Raw genomic sequence first — 12,240 nt, 5'->3', positions numbered from 1 at the left:
AGGTGGGGGCCCAGCTCTTGTATCCAGCTGCTCAAAGCTAGCAGAGAGGCTGCCTGCAGGAACAAGTGCGGTCAGCAGGCAAGCTGTCCATCAGCTGCCATTCATTAAACCCTTCTCAGGATAGTCCTGCTGGCAGGCAGGGAGGGCAGCTTGAGGAAGCTGCAGGGAGGCAAGACCTTGATGCAGTGCACTCCAGGCCACATGCCCATGTGCTGTGGGAATCAAGGGGGCATGGCTCCCCACCAGCCCCAACGAGCTGGGGTGCCAGGTAGGAGCCTGGGCAGTAGGATCCCTTGTAGGCTCACTCCATTCCCTCTGCAAAGTTTACATCTCACTGAGGAAAGATGAAGAATATTTTACCACTTGCCTCTGCTGGAGTTGATAACGCCCTGCCCGGCTGTGCAGCAGACCCTGCAGCAGCCAGCTGCAACTTGCATGCCCCCGCCAGCTCCCCAGCACGCAGGTGTCTGGGGCCAGGGGAACTGCTGCCAGTTGGAACGGCGTCGGACACCCCAACGCCAGCGCGGAGGTTCCCAGCTGCCCCATGCTCACACTGCCACAGCCGATCCCACTGCGCCGGGCATCGCCTGACAGCTGCCGCACAGCCCCGCTCTGAAACCCCTCTATCGTTTGGAAGGCTGCACCTTTACAACTGCCCTTTCTGGCAGAGGATTCAGGCGTAAATTGTACTTTAAATTCAATATCAGTCATTAATATTTCATGATTACAAAACGTTAAGGATAATGTCACTGGGAGGAACGTCTGGGCAGTTAAAACGGATGAGTCAGAGCTCACCACGGGAGAAGTCAGAGCGCTGAAGAGTCTCCCCGGCTTTTGAAGCGATCCAGCCTGACAGGCTTCCCTGCCGGAGGGGAGCCGCAGCATTTACTGACTTGTTCTGAAATCCTAGCCGCTGCCTGTAAATATTCTCCTTCTGATTCTTGTCACCTCATGTTTCCTCTGGACGCTGAGTTGTGCTGCAATGCTGTGATCCCCTCCTCCCCGGCCACTGCTGGCAAAGCCTCCCCGCGGAGCTGGCCGGACATGCCGCGGCTATGCAGCGGGCTACCGTTGTGGCCAGGTAGCCCTGGCACACCTGCCCATTGCTGCCTGATGCCAGGCAGGGCTCACGACAGCGCTGCAGCCAGGCAGTGCAGAGATGGCCTCGGCCAGCAGGCACAAAGCATCAGCAGAGAGGTTGGGACATGCAGCGAAGCACGAGACGCCCCCCGCAGCGCAGTGCGGGTCTGGCCAGGGCTGCTGCCGCCTCCTCCCCTGGCGCAGCGGGCCTGTGACGTGGCCTGGCCAGACCGATGGCTGCTGCTGTGGTGGGGTGGCCCCGTAGCAGGAACCGGTCTCTGGGCCCCAAGTAAGGCCCTGACTCAGCTCCTCGAATGTGAACGGCATCTTCTTGCTCAAGAACAAGCAAAGAAACAAGAACCAGAACTCCTGAAGGGTCTCTGGGAGTGAAGCCTGGGGAAGGCTCCGACACACAGGTCTTGGCTCACGCCTGCAGATATCAGAAGGTGCTTTGCAGCTGAAGCAGCTCCCTGGTACGAGCTGCTGTGGGGTGGCAGGGCACAGCAGGTCCCAGGCTGCCCTGGCAACTTGCACGTCCAAAATGTGGAAAACTTTGAAGAATATGGCGTGGTGCCTAGGATTGAAGCTCAGGCTCAGAAAAAAGGACGAACATAGAGCACTCCCTGGGGCCTGCAGGGCCAGATCCACCATCGCACACAGGACCTGCAGAGCCCATGAGCCAAGGCACTGCGCAAACATGATGGAGGGCAGCAGGATGCCCAGGGCAGCCTCACTGGCTTCCTACCCAGCGGGAAACACCTGCAGGGAGGCAAAGCCTGTCCTTTGCTGCTATTATTTTCTTTTCATTCCTCAGGAGGAGTTTATTCAGAGCTCCTTTGAGCTCTTAACTAGAGAAGAAAAGACAAACAGAACTTCTGCTGGAAGCGTCTATACCAGGCTCTGCCGCCCTCATCAAGCAGAGGGAAGATAAACTAACAAAACCTGCAGAGCCACTAAGCTATTCCCTCCTGGCTCTCCCAGCTGGGTGCAAGAAGATTTGGCAGTTACTGTAAATACAGGCTAAAGGATAGCACAGCCATAAGGGAAGGAAGAGACAATCACCAGGGCTCTTGTGGGAGGGTCAGAAAGGAGCTAATTTCAGAAGAGGACAAAAGAACTTCACCTCATCCTCTGCCTGAGACTTTTCCTGGTGAGCTGCAGGGTGATGCCAAGCACTGTGACCAGAGCTGAAGCAGCCTGGTGATACCCTGGCAGCACCGCTGCTCCCTGTCCCTGGCATGGGAGCTCACAGATGCTCTGCCTCCACAGCTCCTTCCCACTGCTGCCATGCCAGGACCTCCCACCCACACCTTGCTGTGCCTTGCTGAGCCTGCAGCCACACAAAGGGCAGGGAGACCAGGGAGGAAGGGTGTTGGAGGCATCCAGAGCCACATGCGCAGCATGCAGCTACAGTGGGCAAATCCCAACCGCTGTGAGCCCCAGCAGAAGCAAGCACTGGCAGCCATCTGTGCCACAGGGCTCCAGTTGGTGGGCATCCACCCACAGCACATGGATGAACCAGGGGGACGCAGACGATGTGAACACAGACCTCCTGGGAGCACCCAGAGCTGCTTGGCAGGCGTGAATGCAGGGAGTGAGCTGCACAGGGATGACTGGCAGAGCTAGTGCATAGATAACACAAATTTGATTAGTGTTCATCAAATATACTATTCGACCATGCTCCCTTATTAATGCTCGAGTCAGGAAGAGTATTTTTAGGTTGTCTAGGGAGATGTCAGACTCAGCGCTGCTGCTTTTTTCTTTTTTTATTTCACTGTTAATTAACACTTGCATCTTGGTCACCTCTGCAGTGAATGCACCCATATTTTCCCCTCTGCCCCACTCCGGTCCAGGACAGACTGTCTGCTCCATCTCACCTGCTTCCATCGCCAGGACAGTGATGTTGTGCCACCCTGCTGTCTCCCGGTCCAGGATCTTTCCTGTCACAATGGCACCTGTGTTGGCATCAATGTCAAAGATCCTCTCTGCGTCTGTGCTGCGGTCGATGGCGTACCTGAGACCAGGCAAAAGGGGAAACTGTGAACAGCTGGATGTGCCAACCCTAACCTCATCATCAGCCTCAGGAGTATAGGGATCTATCGCAACAGGCCCCATATTACTGCTCTCACTTTTCCTCTGCTGCAGCATGGTACGTGAAGGCCATTTTTCTACCAGGCTGCAACCCCAGAGCCCTCAAGTAAAATTACAGTGTGGCTTTTGGTGCATAAAGTGTAACTAAGCACAGACTGTGGACACAGGGGAAAACCTGCTCTGATGGGAACCTCATGCTCAGGATAGACAGAATGATATAGAAATCATGGGCTGTAACTCCACTCATGCCTCTGGCAAGCTTCTGAGCTATAGGTTCAGGAGGGCTCAGGAAGGACACTAAGCCAAACTGAAGGAGGGTACCCCTGCTCAAGGAGCCCACCTCACCTACCACCTTCTTGTCTGATCCTGCCACAGCACCCAAACAAGAGAGAAACCTGCAGGACAGTACAGCAGCACAGGGGCAGGCTGTGAGCTGGACCTGCAGATAACCTGAACTGCAGCTACAGCAGTTACAAACAACAAGGCCTCCTCTGATTCCAGACTGAACCTGTGCAACTGGAGCAAGAACCCTGGCAGCAGAGAAGTTGGCAATGGTCATCGTCCCCACAATCAACACAGCACATCATCCCCAGCAGCGCTGAAATTTGCCCTAGTTCGGGCTTCCCATTTTCACAGGAGCAGGATGAAGAGCTCCTCCAGCTCTGACCAGCTCCAGCTGCTCAGCAAAGACCCTTCAAATGCAACTCTCACTCTTCTCCTTCAGCTGGTTCGGTGCTGCCCCAAACAGACCCCTCCCTGGGCATCCCATCAACAGCCTACCTGGTCCCCATTCCACCTCTGGAGAGCGTGACTCCCACCTCTTCCCAAAGGGCAACACCACAGCTCACAGAGGAGTCAGACACCTGGGTTTAACCTTCACCTTAGCCATGACACCTCAATCCCACACAATCAGTCCCAGTGGCATGTCATGCATTTCCAACATTTATACACATTGCACACGGAATAAAGCAAGCTGACATCAAACCAGGGCACAATTAGGTGTGTGCTCCTTGGAGGCAGGGACTGGAAGGGAAGCCCGATCCATCTGAGGCCCTTGAGCATAGCCACAACAAATAACAAACACCACCACTGCAATCAGAATTAGAAATCCAGAAGGCCCACAAATCACAAACAATAAAGCATAATGTTATTGTGTACAGCATCTTTCATACACACGGCATCCCAGAGTGCTTACAGAATTAAATAATACAAGACAGCAAAGAGTACAAAGGATAAATTACCAAAAGGAGGACTGTGAATAAATTAAAGACTTCAGTCACATGTCCAACAACAGAAGGAAGAAAAATGTAGAGACAAAGCAAGCTGGAAAGCTGATGAGACAGGACACTACTGAGAGGCCACATCAGACAAGAGGAGCAGAACATGACAGGCTCTAGGCTATAAGCAGGTTCTGCATGGTGGAGGCACTCCGCACGCTGCGGGGTGGCTTTCCCAAATGCTTGTGTCTCACTTGGCACAGTCCAGCTGTGGTCTGTGGGTCCATTATCCACATGGCTCCCAGCTGAGGAACACCAGCTCACCTTCTGCATGCAAGAATGACCACTATGCACAGAGGCATCGAGGCCTCCATGCCTTTCTGTCTCATGCCCTGGGACGAACTAGCTGCAGATGAGAGTGCCTCCAGAGGGGTACCTATCCACACAGTCCAGCAGCTCTATTTCTGATGGAGGGACATACAAAGGCATTTATGCACTGTTTAAAGTGTTATACAGTACCAGGTTATGTTCTCTAGCTCTCTCCCTTTCAGACAGACAGGGGGATGAGACAGAAAATACAACAGCACTTAACCATAGTTAAGGAAAAATGTTCAAAGGTCACTATTTAAATTGCATCTGTGCACATGCATGTTCTGCACCTATGTGGCTGGCTTCCTCCTTGCATCTAGAGGCGATGGGGATCTGCCACTCAATGCCAGGTACAAGCCTAGGCATCTCTGAACCAACTGTCAGGGACCTCGTACCCATCCTACATTTTCTTCCTCAACTCGCAGCTGGAAACAGAGCCTCTACAGGTGTGTAGCCAGCTCCAGAAGGGACAGTGACACTGTCTTGACATGTACTGCAGCCTCTCATCCACTCTGCACTTGCTCACTGCAAAGGGAAAGTAGAGGTCTGGCCACTCTGACCTGTACACATCAGTCCAATGTACTGCTGGAAAGCGGAACAGAAACCAGGATGACAACACCTAATATATTTCCAATATTGCATTTACATAACTGCTTCCATTGTTCTTTCACATCACCTGACCTCGAACACATCCTGTTCCTTCCATTCCACTTTTGAATACTGTTGGTGTTCAAGACGGTACTTCACTCTCCATATGCCTTCCCTGCTTCTCGGGTAAGCACATGCCTGTTTTGTTCACACTCATGTCATTGCCGCATAAACAAAGATGTCCGCAAAAAATAGCTACGCAGAAAAACCCAGTTAGTGATGGGAGGTGTCACTGAGCCTGGAAACATCTGACCCCAGCTGCCTGCATGGCCAGAGGCCAGGAGGCTGGTAGGGGAGCACTCTGCCTCATGCCACTGGTAACCTTTCCTTACGCTTCTAATTGTTTTGCTGCTGAGGTTGTCTTCTGTCACTTCCAAATTGTCTGCTGAGGATTGAATGCCCATACCCTACGGCAGGGCATAAACCAAACCAGAAATCTGATCCCTTTGTCACCACTGCTACACAGAGAGCTGCCACCTTGTCAACACTGCACCAGGGGAAGGAGACAGAGCTCTGGGCCTTGCCTGCTTTTGCCATGAAAGCAGGGCTGAACCTGTTTCTACACACTGTGATTTTGGAGATCCAAGGTGGGTCTGTAGTTCTCCATCTGCACCAAGTGCTGTGGAGGCTCTGGAGCAGTAGGCTGACACTGGAGTTGGGGACTACAGGGGGACAGGGATGCCCATCTGCACCCACAAAGCCACATCCTTAACCTGCTCAGAGCTGCATATCAACCCGCTCCACACAACGGCAGACCTCCCCTTCCAAGAGCTTATGGCTAAGCCTGTGCTAGAGCAGCTAGAAGGAGAAGCTGTCCACTGTGCTTAGTTTACATCATTTTGTGCAATATGATCTTTACCAACCGAACTCTGTGCTGACCATCACAAGCCTCTCCACCTCTAGTAGTCCAGCTTCATAGATCCATTTCACTGAAGTGAAACAGTGCTTCTCACCTGGGAAGGGGTGGCAATTAATCCCTGGGACCTCCAGGTACTCAGAGATAGGACACATGCTCAATTCCTCCTAAAGATGGCTGGCACTCCATATCTGGAACTGCAGTCCCCAGCTCTGATTGGGATGCGGACCTTGTAATCCATTTTCCTCTCTTCCTGCTGGCACTGCCTGTTGGTTTGGATGTTACAAGTGACTTTAATTTAGACAGCTTTCTTGGTGCTCATCTTTCTCATGAATGTGTTTCTCAAGCAGCTTGTTTCCCTTCTCCCCCTGAATGCAACAAGGAACACATTTTATGCCATGTGTTTTGTTAATAGGGAGCTTTTCAAACACTGTGAAAAGCTTTTTGTTGTGTTTGTTTTTTCCTCCTCTCCCTTTTGTGTTGAAGCAGGTTGTAGTTCTTGCTGTGCTGTTGGAGCCTATAAAATGCCCATGTCCAACACGTGTCTCCGGATTTGGTGAATGCCAAACAAGAATATCTCCAAGAACCTTAAATCCCAAACAACATCTTCCCAGTGCTGATAAAGCCTGGAATGCACACAATCAGAGCACAGGCTCCCACTGCAGAGAGAAAAACAAAAGGCTTCCATACACACAAGCCTCACGTACACAGAGAGTCTATCACTGTATTACCTCATACAATGGCTCAGCTGAGAAAAATTGCACTACGCCCATGAAATGCGCAGCTAAAGCCAAAAAGCCAACTGGAAACTAAATTCTTTCTGAAAAAAAGAGTGGTTCCAGCTTTTGTTAAGTAACAAACAAGGATGGAATTAAATAAAAAGCACTGGTCCTTTAGAAAGGCATTTCCTGCCTGTACCATGGTGAGCTTTCATGCTCCCCCCGAGGATGCGCACAGTTCCTCTGCCAGGCTGAACTGCAGCATGCCTCCCCTGCTTCATAGCACCGGCACTGGAGGGAGGGTATCGCGCTCGAGCAGCTACAAGCTGGGGATGCTCACCCAGAGATGGGGGGCTCTTCAAGCACCCTGTGCCCCAGCTCTCCTCCCATCCGGGCAAGCGGCTACACCAAGGGCTCTACATCCATGTGCAGCTGGGAGAGGGGCAGCGAGCAGTGCCTCAGGGATGCCTCCCAAGAGCAGGGGAGCGGACGCCCCTTCGACCCTCATGTCTTCATAACAGGTCACTTTGCAACCCAGCCCAGCTTGTCTGGAGGGGCTTCATTCTCACACCAAGCGGCCACATTCAAGCAGATCACCAGGAGGGCAGGGGAGTGCCAGGCTGAAACGTGCCTCCAGCAGCTGCTTCAGACTGGATGGTGCAGCAGGAGCCGCACAGCCCTTGTGTGCTGGCCTGGGGGTGAAAACAAAGAGCCAAGGGCACCTCCTTTCCCATTTGGCTAAAAATACTTCCCAAACCTTGTTATTGGCAGCCTGGTGTCAGCAGGACCTGGAAACGCTGACAGAGCTGATTTTTGCTCTGCTGTCTCTGGCAATCCTTGTTCTTCCTGCCTCAAGGGGAGGGTGCATCTCATCATGACGGAAGGTTGTGGCTCTCCCCTTGTTGGCAGAGCCAATACGGAGACCAGGGTCCTGGAAACAGCAGCCACCGCAGAAACATAGCCATGTCTTTGCTCCCACCTCTGGCAGACGAGGATCAGGAAGTTAAAAGGGATCCACTGAACTGCAGCGACTTCAAAGGGTTCATACCAACTTCAAGGAGCCAAGGATCAAATACCGGTCATGCTGTCAGGACCACTCGCTCTCTAATGTATCAGAGGTGAAGTACAAGTGCTGGCTTCTTGTGACTGTTCTTTGGAGTAGCACACTTGAAATGTGAGGTGACTTAACTGCCATCTCTTGCTGACGGGTTTGTGTCACATCCTGGCAGGGTGCTGCAGGATGCTTGCATTAATGTTTGTGCACCACTTCGAAGCTGTGAACAGCTGCCTATGTAGCAAAGCATTTTATTAAATTACCTGGCTAGCCAGAGGACAGGAAAGCAGGCGAGATCCAACAGTACCTCCCTCCTTCACTGGTGCCACATCAGTGGGACCAACGTAAACCTGCATCTCCACTTGGTACATGTTAAAATGGCAGGGAAGGCTCACCCACCCGCACTCCCCAGGCAAGTGCCAAGGGAGCATCACAAGGGGATGGAGCTACCACTGCTCACAACAGCAGGCACTGCAAGAACAGAGGGCACTGGAGAGATGGACGGATAGAGACCAGATGCCACAGGGGAGCATGAGGGACGCAGGATGAGCTACCTGCCTGGGGATAGCTGGAGGGAGGACAGATTTTTGAATGCATCAAGCCTGACAAGGGAAAACACATTGCAATTCCCAAGTTGCAGCAGATGCCTGGGAGTCCTGTTGGCTGGGCCCTCGTGTCTGAGCACGAGGTATTGCCTTGTCTGGCACTAAGCTTGCTATAAGAGAGACACTTGCATAGCAAAGTTTGGGCTCTAACCCTCTTGCTCCTGCTGAGTACTTGAATCTGTTTCTTTCAGCTCCAAGTCCCCATCACCTCCTGCACAGTAGTAGAAAGCCTCCCTCCTCTGCTTTCTTTTGTTCTGTCTGCAAACAATGCAACAAGCTCCACAGGGAAGCAGCACAAAGAACAACAAAAAAAAAACAAAAACAAAAACAAAAACAAAACCCAAAAAACAAGAATAAGAATACTTCTGTCCCCAAGGCCCCTTTCCTACAATTACAGATCAGAAAATAAAATCTATGTTCTGTAGCACTGGTAGAAACAGTCAAGTGAAAAAGCACATGCATACATGTACACAGAGATGTGTAGAAAGACACATCTGAAGAGTGCAAGCTAACAGCCGCGTGCTCAGGGCAGGGCACAAAGAAAGAAATCAGATGTGTAGCCTGAACGGAGAGGGTAGCCACATGACAAGGTGAGCAGAGGTGCTTTGACAACATGTCCAACAGACAGCACCAGCTAGTGCAAGCGGTGCAGCACTCACATAGTTCTAGTTCCTGGCATGCCAAGGCTGGTTTCATTCACATTCACCCCAAAGACAACTTTCAGCACCCAGCTCTGTGACACAATACTCTCTGCTAGCTGCCAGGCAGCTGTAGATGGCAGCTTTCGTGTGCAAACTCTTCTCTGAGCTTTCTAAGCATCTCAATCTTCATTTCCATGAAGATCTGGAGATACCCCTCACCGCACCTTGAATCAGTGAGTTCCTCATGACTTCGCAGCACTGGAGCTCAGCACCCCAAGCAGCTGGCACAGGGACATCATCAAATGCAATCAGTACTGTAACTGAGCCCTCCCTGTCCTCATCCATCCCACATCCCTGTCCCTGCTGTGCCCCAGTTTATTGCTGCCTGGGATGGGCTCTCCACAGAGCACTCATGTGCAAAGCCACTGCTGCTCATTTGAAGTGAGAGGCTCTGCACAAGGTGCCTGCGGCCCCACCGTCACCTGGCACGAGAACACACATTTCAAGGAAATTTTCCACACATTGAGGATGTTTTCTGAACACCAGCTTTCCAACCCAACTGCTTGTGACTCAGGCCAGTTGGCAGAGCCAGAAGGCTGCTTTGTGCCTTAGGTAATAACAATTTAACAAGGTAACAATCTCTTTAGCCACAAATTAAATGGAAATGGGAAATGTCCTGTGCAGATAAGCTGCTGCCTGGATTATATCCCCTGCCCAAATATAAACTCCTCTGATCTTTGATCCCTGTGCATACACGCACACACAGAGCGCCAAGCTGTGGCTCTGCGCCTCCCAAGCCTCACCTCATTTACCATCCTTCATCACTGCTCTCCTGTCATTTCTGGTCACTTGTCTGGCCTGCATCAGGCACCGTTGCAGATGCCTTACTATCAGCAGCAAGGACATGCAAATATCACCCAGCCACCTTCCCCGACACTCCCTTGCCACTCACAAATCCATCACTTGCCAGTGACGTACCTGTCACCTGTGAGACCGCTGCTCTTGCTTGCCTGTTGCTTGTGCACAGGCTGCCACTCACCTGCCAGCTGCCTGTCCCATAGGACACACACACGTGCTTGGCCACGCGTGCAGCACTTGTCACGTTTCACTTGCACTGCCCCTCCTCCTCTGCCACGAGCCCCCCCTCAGGCCATGTGCATCCCTTGCAGGTGACCCCACGCCCACTGTTGGAAGGAAGATGATGTGACGTTTAGGCAGCTGCTTTACCGGACAGGATGGTTCGCTGTGTCTGGGTCAAGGGCGGTGACCACCCCCACGACAGAGCCAACGTGCACGTCCTCCTGGACCTCCATCAGGTTGGAGGGGGGCCGGAACTCGGGGGGCTCATCAACGTCCAACACAGAGACCCGCACAATGGTCTGGTCCCGGAAGGTGCCCAGGTCCACAAAACGCGGGTCCACAAACTTGTTGAGGGCTTCCACCACAACAGTATGCACTTTTTTTGACTCGTAGTCGAGAGGCTGGGACAACAGGAAAGGGTTAGCCATACCCAGCCCGAGGAGCACCCCCACTGCCCCTTCCTTCACCAGAGACATCAGGGGCAGCACTAAAGCCACCTGCTCCCCAGGCAGCACCTCTGCAGGAGGCTGGGAGCTCGTGCTCTGCCCTCCTGCCAGCAGAACCCACACCAAGGGGGGGCAGGAGGAAGAGGAAGCCTCCAGCCTGCTCCCCCCAGGGCCCCCAGTGGCACATCAGGCTGTGGGCAGCCAGGATTCACTAGGAAGACAGCACACTGTTTGCTGCAAGTGAGCGGGTTTTGATCATTCATCACTCTGCTATTATTTCTGCAGGGGAGGTGATCTGAATGCAGCGGCCTTGGTGTACAATCATTCTTTCTTGCCTGCATCAAGTGCTTGATTGTTTTTTGCCACCAAAAGCAGATACAGTCAGAGTGCTGTTGGTCAGGTGTAGGAATTAGGTGGGCATATTTCTCCCCTAACGGGTGCCATCAATAAAAGCTGTAAGTGCTTGTCTCCATAGCCCTATGCACAGCTTCACCTATGCACAGCTCACTTCGCTGCCACCCAAGGAGCCACCCTGTGCAGGCTCCAGCAGGCACTGCGCTGCTGCTCCTTTTCAGCCTTTCCTCCCAGACATAGGTCTGTGTTTTGCCATCCAGGCAGAACAGAGGCAGGTCTCTCCCTGCACCTGCACGCACAAAAATGCAACTGCCACTGCCAGAGCAGCGCTCAGCCTAGCATTTATTTCAACTCAAATTCAGCAGCAGGAGTCCCTAAAGGAAAGGGCCCTCCTAGAGATCTGTTCCCTCCCTACCCAGCCAGCTTTCCTCATCTCTCACCTTCTGTACTGTGATTACAGCCTCTTGGGTATTGCTGTCCGTGGTGACTTTGAACATCTCCACCCCTTCCTCATCCTTCACCTGATATGTCATGTCCGTGTTCTCCCCGACGTCAGAGTCCTCTGCCTTCACCCTACCGATGGCAGTGCCCACAGGAGCAGTTTCCACAATGCTGAACTGATACATCTCTGGAGGAGACAAAGGTACCAGGGTCACTGCTTCTGCCCTCAAACCCCCTCTAGCCTGATACGGCCCTTTGCATACCTCCCTCAGGGTACCCTTGGACTACAAGGGCTGCCCAAACTCTACCAGTGCCAGAATGCCCTACCAGGAGAGAAACATACCCCAGACAACAAGAAGGGCTGAGGGAAGAAAATTGGGGAGCACTAACGTTTCAAGGTGCCAGGTGAAGTAAGGGCTGATTGCTCTGTATGGACACTGCCCTGCAATCAGTGTTCTCTGATTCTTTGCAGACTTTACCATTTCTAATTTCTAGGAGATGCAGCTAAAGATGTGAGCCTCCTCCAGCTGCAGCACCCTTTCTGGTCTACCAGCCATACGCTGCCAGTCTCTGCAGCTGGTGTGCACTGCAGAGATTGCACAGCCCACTCTTTGCAACAGGATCACCCACCTTCCTCAT

At 52.5% G+C, this 12,240-nt stretch overlaps 1 protein-coding gene across 7 annotated transcripts in view; it reads right to left on the bottom strand.

Annotated features, from left to right (window-relative positions):
• CDH22 (cadherin 22) overlaps window positions 1-12,240 on the bottom strand; it is a 95,810-nt gene that overhangs the window by 26,802 nt on the left and 56,768 nt on the right. For all 7 annotated transcript variants that reach the window (XM_075108378.1, XM_075108376.1, XM_075108380.1 and 4 more), the window contains 3 exons: window positions 11,601-11,788; window positions 10,508-10,761; window positions 2,958-3,094 (listed from right to left, as the gene is read on the bottom strand). In XM_075108378.1, the coding sequence (XP_074964479.1) occupies window positions 2,958-3,094; window positions 10,508-10,761; window positions 11,601-11,788 (579 nt within the window). The remainder of the gene's footprint in view (window positions 1-2,957; window positions 3,095-10,507; window positions 10,762-11,600; window positions 11,789-12,240) is intronic.

This window comes from Phalacrocorax aristotelis, chromosome 13 (genome assembly GCF_949628215.1).
Source record: "Phalacrocorax aristotelis chromosome 13, bGulAri2.1, whole genome shotgun sequence".
Lineage (NCBI taxonomy): Eukaryota > Metazoa > Chordata > Aves > Suliformes > Phalacrocoracidae > Phalacrocorax > Phalacrocorax aristotelis.
This window is presented reverse-complemented; position numbering and strand designations above follow the sequence as displayed.